The sequence below is a fragment of the Pseudoliparis swirei genome, chromosome 1 (assembly GCF_029220125.1).
Source record: "Pseudoliparis swirei isolate HS2019 ecotype Mariana Trench chromosome 1, NWPU_hadal_v1, whole genome shotgun sequence".
NCBI classification, from domain to species: Eukaryota; Metazoa; Chordata; class Actinopteri; order Perciformes; family Liparidae; genus Pseudoliparis; species Pseudoliparis swirei.
This window is the reverse complement of record NC_079388.1, coordinates 16,992,856-17,002,326: the sequence shown is the minus strand read 5'-3', so window position 1 is coordinate 17,002,326 and position 9,471 is coordinate 16,992,856. Positions and strand designations below refer to the sequence as shown.

The 9,471-nt window shown below is 42.7% G+C and overlaps 1 protein-coding gene across 1 annotated transcript; it reads left to right on the top strand.

The window, feature by feature from the left end:
• Positions 1 to 1,873: 1,873 nt before the first annotated feature.
• tbxta (T-box transcription factor Ta) lies at positions 1,874 to 5,285 on the top strand. Its single transcript, XM_056416967.1, has 8 exons — positions 1,874 to 2,058; positions 2,445 to 2,709; positions 3,140 to 3,274; positions 3,369 to 3,430; positions 3,518 to 3,579; positions 3,713 to 3,886; positions 4,049 to 4,172; positions 4,464 to 5,285. Exons 1-8 carry the CDS (start codon positions 1,874 to 1,876, stop codon positions 4,720 to 4,722), a joined length of 1,266 nt encoding a protein of 421 aa, XP_056272942.1. The 3' UTR covers positions 4,723 to 5,285.
• The last annotated feature ends 4,186 nt before the right edge of the window (positions 5,286 to 9,471 follow it).

Below are 9,471 nucleotides of genomic sequence, written 5' to 3'. Positions count from 1 at the left end.
AGGCGAGAAAGCCAGAAGGCTCAGATGTGAAACATTAAAACCTTTCTCAGGATCAATGGAGAGCATTAAAATGATCGCTGTAATCCAGGTGATGGCCGGTGGCCTGCAGAGGTGGTTATATGTAGAAATGCTCTCTTACAACACGGTACTTATCATCCCTGTTAAATAAGACTTATCATCAACGTTTGGTGATTTTAATCTTTCCAGTTAGACAGATTTTTTTTTTTTTCATTTTGTCATTGTTTTTATAAACCAATATATTATGTTGTATTAGATATTTTATAAATTAATTTATAAGCATAGGATATATTTCGATTATACAGCAGACCGAGGTGAAGCTCATGTATCTACTTTATATTAAGGTTAAGGTAACAATGCACATTTTCTTTGTTGCAGTGCAGAGTACTCAGACCTAAAAATACTTCATTACACATTTCACATATGTAGAAGTATGAGCAAGAACATTTACTTAAAGTATTTAAAAGTCCAACATGCTCATGATGCAGCAACATGGCCACTTTCAGTGTTCTAAGGGTTACGGTGCATCAGTGTGTAGGTAGCAGGCCGAGGTGAAGCTTATTCTAACTCCTTTATTTATACAATGAATAATAATGTATAAACTCTCCATAGGCTTTGTTCTTAAAATCTTAATTTGCTAAGTGGTTTATTTAGTGGTAAATAAGTATTTTCTGGAATTGTCAAATCAATGTAGTGACATTTTCATTATCTTTTTCCAGTTATGTTTATAGGAAACAAAGAGAGACGCTATAAGAGCAGGATGCAAAATGATAAATAGATAAACTCTATTCTCTCCAGAATAATTTCATTGTTGAATACAATACTTCCCTCCTACATGTCTGCGGAGTAGAAAGGTCACATTTCTTTTTACTTTGAGGAAAGAGCGTGAACAAACGGGTCAGGAATCTGTTTTTAAAAAATCACATTTTATTGCAGAATTCTGCGTCCATATTCCACGAGCCCACGGTCCCACTCTCTGCCTCAAACGTATCCAGTAAACAATGTTTTTTCTGGTGAATGATGTCACACAGAAAGGCTTTTTCACATCTTTGGTTTGGGAGAAGCTTCTGCCGAGCCGTCGGCCTCCAACTGGCTGAAATGTTTAATATCAGAGTCCCGGGGGGAGGCATGCGGGCCCATTATGCAAATCCGAGCATCACTTGTGTGCCGTCCACACTTTGGCACAACAGGAACACAGAGTCTGCCCTAATGGCCCATGCTCAGTAAACACATGTGGATTTGAGAAAACAAAAGATTAGCACTATTTGCAAATATACAACTGAGTTCAAAGGCACGGCTCCGTGGCCTCGCTTCCCTTCTTTTGTTTGAACGCAGAGCTTTGAATGAGCAAGGCATCAACTAAAGACTGGAAGAGATCTGTCGAGGGATCACACTATAAATCCCAGAGGGCGTTCCAACCAGAGCAACTGAAGTATATGAACTTCCATAAAAGCTGTGAAATATAGATTTTTTCTTCTTTTTCTAATAGAGTTTGGTTCAGGTCTGTGAGGGGAGAGAGGGGGGGGGGACTTAAAAGTAACAGCTTTTAAAATTCTAAAAAAAATGTTGTGGAGAGATGCTCAGTCTGTATGTGTCTGTGGGGGGGGAGGAGGGTGTGTGTGTGTGTGGGGGGGGGTGCGTTTGGAGACGTTGAACCCGGTCAAAGAGGCGAGATGTGTGCGCACAGGCCACGCCCCACAGCCCCATGTGGTCCCCGGGGGCCCTTAAATGATGAGGCCTCCAGGTTTAGAAAGCAGTATCACTCGGGCCTTCCCTCTGTCAGCGGTGTCTCTGTGAGCCCCTGAACTACGCATCTTGGATTTAGATCTATCTACTCGTATACTACTTGGAAATAATGACTTCTTCCAACACTGACCAGCGCCTGGAGCATCTCCTCAGCGCCGTGGAGAGCGAGTTCCAGAAGGGCAGCGAGAAGGGCGACGCGTCCGAGAGGGATATTAAACTGACGCTGGATGATGCGGATTTGTGGAACAAGTTCAAAGAGTTAACCAACGAGATGATTGTCACCAAGACTGGAAGGTAGGTCTAGTAATAATAACGCAGCAGCCCGTGGAGATGCCGGAGTGATGCCGTTTACGCACGGGCCAGGCACGTTTACGCGCTTTTTACGCACGTTTGTTTTTCTTCTGTGTGTGTAATAAGTGTATAAGCTACTTTTATAAAATGCTGTTGATTTCTAGAAGCTGTATTGATTTTATTTAGATATCGCTCCGGCTCGCGCGTGTACGTGCTCTGTCAAAAGTGCCGCTCCTGAGGCCTTAGAGGCCATGGGACGTTTTAATACGAACGAAGTTTGGATCTAAGAATGAGTTGAATGTCAAATGATGTGTTTAAAGTCGTGTGTAAATGCAGTCACACACGCCGTGTATAAATGCTCACACATTCCGTCCTCGTTGTTTCCCCAGGAGGATGTTTCCGGTGCTCAGGGCCAGCGTCAGCGGCCTGGACCCCAACGCCATGTACTCGGTGCTGCTGGATTTCGTGGCCGCGGACAACAACCGGTGGAAATACGTGAACGGGGAGTGGGTCCCCGGTGGCAAACCGGAGCCCCAGAGCCCCAGCTGCGTCTACATCCACCCGGACTCCCCGAACTTCGGAGCGCACTGGATGAAAGCGCCGGTCTCCTTCAGCAAAGTGAAACTCTCCAATAAACTCAACGGGGGCGGACAGGTGAGGAGACAGAGACCATGCAGTACATGCGCGAGGAATATCATAAACTATGGAGATATTAAAAGCATATCTGACACTGTTTTATCATAAATTAGAAGTGACACATTTGGGCCATAGCACAAAAATATGCATTCACTTCAAGAGGCGTTCTTGTATAACATTATTATAACACTTAAATAAAGATGCATTTTAGGGACTTCAGGATTGTTTTCTGCATTTCTAATTATGTCAAAAGTAGTGTGGATAATTTGAATCAGCTAACTAATTACTGAATTACTTAATTATTAACTAACTTAATTCAAGGAACCACTGGATGAATGTCACTTCACTGTCGCTATACTGCTCTTGATCTGAGAGAAGCATCAGACCCACCGCTCGCTGCTCTTTATTAAAATGATAAATAGTAACATTGATTTGCGTTTCTCTGTAGATCATGCTGAATTCTCTTCACAAATATGAGCCGAGGATACACATCGTGAAGGTTGGCGGCATCCAGAAGATGATCAGCAGCCAGTCTTTCCCCGAAACACAGTTCATCGCAGTCACGGCGTACCAGAACGAAGAGGTCAGCTGCGCTAAATGAAACCTTATTATTAAACACTGACTTTTCTCAAATATCGATTGGAATTCTCACAGCTGTCATGTCGCCCTCCTCACAGATCACCGCGCTGAAGATAAAGCACAATCCCTTTGCTAAAGCCTTCTTGGATGCCAAAGAAAGGTAAAGGCTCGAAACCCTCGATATTCCTCGGATGCTCCAGTTGGTGGATGACAGCACGGGATCTAATATTCTTGGTTTTGGTTGCAGGAGCGACCATAAAGACATCCCCGATCACAGCGCAGACAGCCAGCAGTCTGGCTACTCTCAGCGTGAGTTCCCTTTCTTTAGACTTTTACACAATATGGTCGATTAAATAATACAACGGTGACATATGATGCTTCCTATAATTTCACGAGGAGACGTGTGATGTGTGATATGACTTGATTCGGTTTCATTTCACAGTGGGAGGTTGGTTCCTCCCGGGCCAGAGTCCCATCTGCCCCAGCAGCAGCCCTCCTCAGTTCAGTGGGGCGGCGGGCCACTCCTCCGGCTCCTACTGCGAGCGCTACTCCAGCCTGAGGAGCCACAGGGCGGCCCCATACCCCAGCCACTACCCCCACCGCACCTCCAGCACAAGTAAGACCCCACTCGGACCATACGTACCAGGCGACCTCTGACCCTGTATCACATCCTCCCCATCCTGTGCTGTTACACATTTACCAGATGTCCCACGACAGAAAGAAAAAAAGATTAAATGAGAGAGTTTGCATTAAGTTGTGGCCTGTATCTTATTTTCAGACAACTACATGGACAATACTTCAGGGACTCTGCCCTCTCATGACAGCTGGTCTGCTCTCCAGATCCCCAACTCCACAGGCATGGGCACTCTGTCCCACACCACCAACTCCACATCTAATTCCAGGTAAGCCTCGTAACCAGACGCAGGTGACACAGTCATGTGCATTTGCATTTTTTGGTTTATTTCCAATAAAATAAATAATATCAGCATAAAACCGCTTTGATTTGAGTAGTATTATTCATGTGGTTCAGTGTCTATGAGGCTCGCTGTCCCCGTGGAAACAGTTTACATTGAATGGGCTGGGACGTCCCAATGATCCCAGCTCTGGCGGCCATCTTTCAAGCCACTGTTTTTGAGTAAACAATATCAAGTGCCATCTCCATAACAGAACCCTCTTGTCCCTCTCGTCCACAGTCAGTACCCCAGCCTATGGTCAGTAGCCGGCACCACCCTCACCCCCTCAGGCTCGGCCTCGGCCTCCATACCTGGAGGTTTGACCTCACAGTTCCTGAGGGGCACCTCATACACAGGCCTGACCTCCTCGCTGCCCGTCTCCTCGCCCTCCTCCATGTATGACCCCAGCCTGAGCGAGGTCGGGGTCGGGGAAGCCCAGTTCGAGAGCTCCATCGCCAGGCTGACCGCGTCCTGGGCACCTGTGGCTCAGAGCTACTGAGCTATGAAGTCTGCTGCCTCGCGGTCGTCTGGAGGCTTTAATAGCAGGACTAAAGACACCAATAAAAGGTCCTGGAGAAGAGGAAATGTGACACCTGCAAGGATCTCTTCTGGCTCCTGTTTGTGGAGAAAAAAACTCTGATTAGTCATTCCCAAAGCCTCTTTTAAAAAATAAATAAAGGTATTCATTTATAGGCTGGAGTCATACTAAGCTGTTGATGTGGGAAGACAGAACGTGAAAGACAATCAACTCTTTCCATGATGGACAATATCAAACTAGAATAACAAGCCTTAGAATAGATCCATGATCAGAACTCCCTCTCTGCTCTTAGTAATTTCCAACATGCTTATTACCCATTCATAACATGTTTATTACACCGTGTTAAAACTCCCTTTAGTGCCACAAAACCAAACTCAACCAAGCAATCCTTTATATTATTGTTTTTATTCTGAAATATATAAGATGGAAAAAAATGGTTCTGCTAACATAAATGTGTATATGTGTGTAAATAGAATAAATTAACGTCCTGTGTTTTCCATATGAATGTGGCTTTTCGGATTGCAATAAATGTTCCAAGATCGGACTGAGAGACACAAGTGCCTTCTGCATCCTGGCAGGGTTTTGTCAAGACCCCCCCCCCCCCCACCCTGCACAAACACATGTACATAACTATCTATTTGTATTTGAACTCGCTGTGAGTTTTATTTATGTCATTTAATAATAAATTAAAAAATGTTTGTTTTCTCAAATTATGTCTGTTTGTTGCATACCTTGTAAAATAATTGTAACTCAAGGAATTTTTTTAACCTCTATGTGTACGATAATAAGTATTACTTATTATATATTTCCTGGACACAAAACTTTTAATACACACAGAGAAAAAGAAAGAAAGCATCAAACATCATAAAGTTGTACATTCTGTCAGGTCAAAGGGAAAACAAGTTTTAATCAAGAAGAACATTCGTAGCATTTATTATATTCTCTATTTGAAGCCCACAGGTTTAGAGTGGAGTTTTAACTCTTGTGTTGCCCTGGAGCATCAAACCTCACTCTAAACTAAACTCTTGGCCCTGTAGTACGAGCTGACTTTAAATAACAGCTTCCGCACAGCTGCGCTAAGTGAATGTGGCTTCTCTGACACGTAATTGAAATGACGCGGTGATGGAGAAGGGTCCACTTTAGGGAATCGGTCGGGGTACGTTTCCATCGCCGGCACCCTTTTGTTACAATCTGCGTTATGGTGCGACATACGGCCAACACGTTCAGATCTGCATGTGAGGAAAGTCAAAGGCACTGACTACGAACCCAAAATGCCAACACCTGGGATTGAATGCAATAAACTAAGATCTGCGCAATAACACAGATATTACCATAAAGTTACCTTTGCTTTGTGAGCAGGAACGTCGTGGATTCAAACACAACTCTACTCAGTTCACCAGCCTTTTCATTTGCACAACACTTCATTTAAACACTTTGTTATATTGTCAAATACTTTATTCTAAATATTTGTTATGAGCAGAGTCAAAAAATGTGTACAAGTTAAATGAAGAAAGGCTCTAGCAAGAGAAAGAGTCATATGCACATGAAAAACGTTGTGTATAATGGTGCTTATTAACATTCTGAGTCTCAGACTGGAGGTTGTATTTTACCCAAATTTGTGTTTAATACTTCTCAATTTGTTAAAATGTAAAAGGGCAAATGGATATAGTATTTTTCCCTAAATTTCCAAAAACATACATGAAGAAATCTTATTATTGGGCAATAATGGAAATCAGCATTTGCAGTACCGAGTCTAATTGACAAGAGCGAAAACCCACAGAGGCAAAACATCCAAAATAAACATAGTTTAAGTACTTTATGGTGACTTCTGATTCGTCTCTCCTCAGCTCGTACCTGAGGCCGGTGGCTCGGCCGTGCACTCGTGATGTCAGGGGTGTGATGTGTGTGTCAGGCCCACAGAGGCTCGGCCCCCTCGCAGTGATGGAGTGGTCCTCACCGAGGTGCAAATGAAGGCTGGAGGGTCACGGGGCCACGGGCAAACAGTAATGAAGCAGCGATGTGACCTGCAGCTGGCGGGGCCGATCGCACGGAGCAAAGGGCCCCTCAGGAAACGCCGACGTCTCTGAATACCTCCACCCGACTGCCTTTCCACATCTAGGGTTCTTCCACCGTTAAAATACAGTCGCTGCCTTGTTTGAAACTGTCAAATGAGATGTGATGTTCCACTTTTGAGATGATGGATATTCAGTCGGATGAGCAAAAACAACCTTGAGTGTATTCTGTCCTTCATGGAAGAAGGCAGAAGTCCTTTATGCTTTGTGAACAGGAACATAGTCCTTTACTTATTCTTCTTTTGTAATCTTTGAACAATGTCTTGCCTAAAGAATTACATTTTGAATAAATAAAATGCCATCTTGTCTTAGTGTTTAATTATTATATTGTGTTTATCATTTGTATACATTTTTATTCTTATTACAAATTACTATGTTGTAGTTGGTTGACTGATTCTACTTGGATAGTTTAATGTATAAAATAGAATCATATTTCCCTTTTACAGTTCTGATCTATGTTTTGCATAGATTTTGTACAGATTATACATTTCCATCAGCATCATCGGGTTTTGAAGCATCGAGTTCGACATTTTGTCCTTCGCCATCTTGATTTTCTGCAACCAGGAGTGTCACGGAAGGAGCTGAGCACAACCGGACCCTGAAGAACGTTGAGGCGACCGACACGTGACACTTAACTCTCCCGACTGACGACAAACACGCTGTGAAAGGGTTCAAGTTCAACGACGGAAACAGTGAAAACTCCCAGAAACCGAACAAGGCCTTGGTGGAGACCTGTCAATCACAAGGTAGCCACGCCCCCAAGAGCAGTCTGCTCGATGGCAGATGAACTTCAAGCTGTATGGAAGAAGACTTGAAATTAAATATGAACCAGTGTTTACAATGTTTACCGAGGTAATGAGTGAGAAGTAGAGTCATTCTCTCATCGACTTCTATACAAACAGACTTATTTTTTGTAACCGGAAGAATGCAAGTTCAAGGCACTTCCTGTATCGGATTCACTTTTCAGACCCGCAGGTTTGCTATTGACAGTTCAGTTGCGTTGTGTTGTTGCATTGAGCCTCCTGTCGGGGCCCTGCCGATGCCCCGAACTGCACTCTGTCATAACAGGGAATGTGTTTATGTAACTCTGTAATCTTCCTTCTGGTCACATGACATCTATGCTTCTGTCCATCCTGGAGAGGGATCCTCCTCTGTTGCTCTCCTGAAGGGTTCTTCCCTTTTTTTCCCTGTGAAGGGTTTTTCTCCTGATCCGATTTGAGGTCAAAGGTCAGGGATGTCGTTGTTTACAGATTGTAAAGCCCACTGAGGAGAATTCTTATTTGTGATATTGGGTTGTATGAAATAAACTGAATTGAATTGAATTGAATTGAATTGTGGGTATTGTAGGCCTCCAGGTTTTGAAAAGGAGGACATAAGACAAAAAGAGTTCTTAGTTATAATTTTGTTATGGTTACATATATACTGCATATATACATATATGTAACTATAACAACATTATAACTGTATATATACATATATGTAACTATAACAACATTATAACTGTATATATACATTATGTATATATACAGTTATAATGTTGTTATAGTTACATATATGTATAATACATATATGTAGAGTACTGTTTAAAATGTATGACTTTCCTGCACAGTCATCCAACTGATTTGTATTAAACATGTCCTACTGTTCACTCCCCAATATGATATTTAAAGATGTTTAAATTACCAGTCTCTGCAGTTTATTTAATATTTCATATTCTTCTGTACATTTAATATGTTTTAATTCTTGCACTGTATTGATTGTTTCATGTTATTGTCCAATCGAGGCTTAAATCAAAGGGTGACCGTGCTACTGCTCATAGAGCCCCTCGACACCGGAGCGGACGAGGCTCAGAGAATCAGTGACTTCTTTTAAATCACTTCTTAAAATCCGTTTTTATAGAACAGCTTTTAAGTGACGTCGTCCTTTTATGCCGTTTTTTTGGTTCCCCTAATTTAGTTTGTCTGTTGTTCTTTATTTCCTATTTTACCTTTCCGTTCGTTTCGCCTCGATTCTCCGTAGAGCACTTCGTAAACTCTGTTTTTAAAGGCGCCGTATAAATAAAGTCATTACATCGTTGCACCACCCGCCGTGACAAATTCCTTGTGTGAAAATATACTTGGCAATAAAATATTCTGATTCCGATGATATAAATAATATCCTCAAATCTAATTTACTGGACCGATGAGCCACTGACATTATTCTGATATTAGCGAGCATTTGTGAGTCATACTGGCCCAATAATAGTCTGTAACACCGGTGTGTCTATAATCTCCACCACGCATATGGAGTCGGCTCTTGAGCTACTTTGAGTTGTAGCTATTACTCATAAAATGTGAGTTTGAAAGTGGAATGACTTTATTACATTCAGTAAACAATACAATAAAAGAGAGAGTGTTGATGCAAACCTGTTTATGAGCACTTGTCCAGACTTAGTGGGCAGGATGTTTGCTGATGCTCTTTGCTCAGTCTGGAGCGATAAACAGGTCCTGCTGGGCCCAGAGACATCTCTTACCTCTCATTCAGAGTGCGTGTGTGTGTGTGTGTGTGTGTGTGTGTGCGCGTTGATCCGAGGACCCTGAGCCCACAGAAGCCTTTGTTCTCCAAGATGGCTGATCTGCTCTGTCCACCGCAGCCTGCA

Coding starts and splice junctions, on each gene's coding strand:
- tbxta (XM_056416967.1), top strand. CDS start 1,874: ATGACTTCTTCCAACACTGACCAGCGCCTGGAGCATCTCCTCAGCGCC. Junction 2,059..2,444: donor ATTGTCACCAAGACTGGAAG/GTAGGTCTAGTA, acceptor TTGTTTCCCCAG/GAGGATGTTTCCGGTGCTCA. Junction 4,173..4,463: donor AACTCCACATCTAATTCCAG/GTAAGCCTCGTA, acceptor TCTCGTCCACAG/TCAGTACCCCAGCCTATGGT.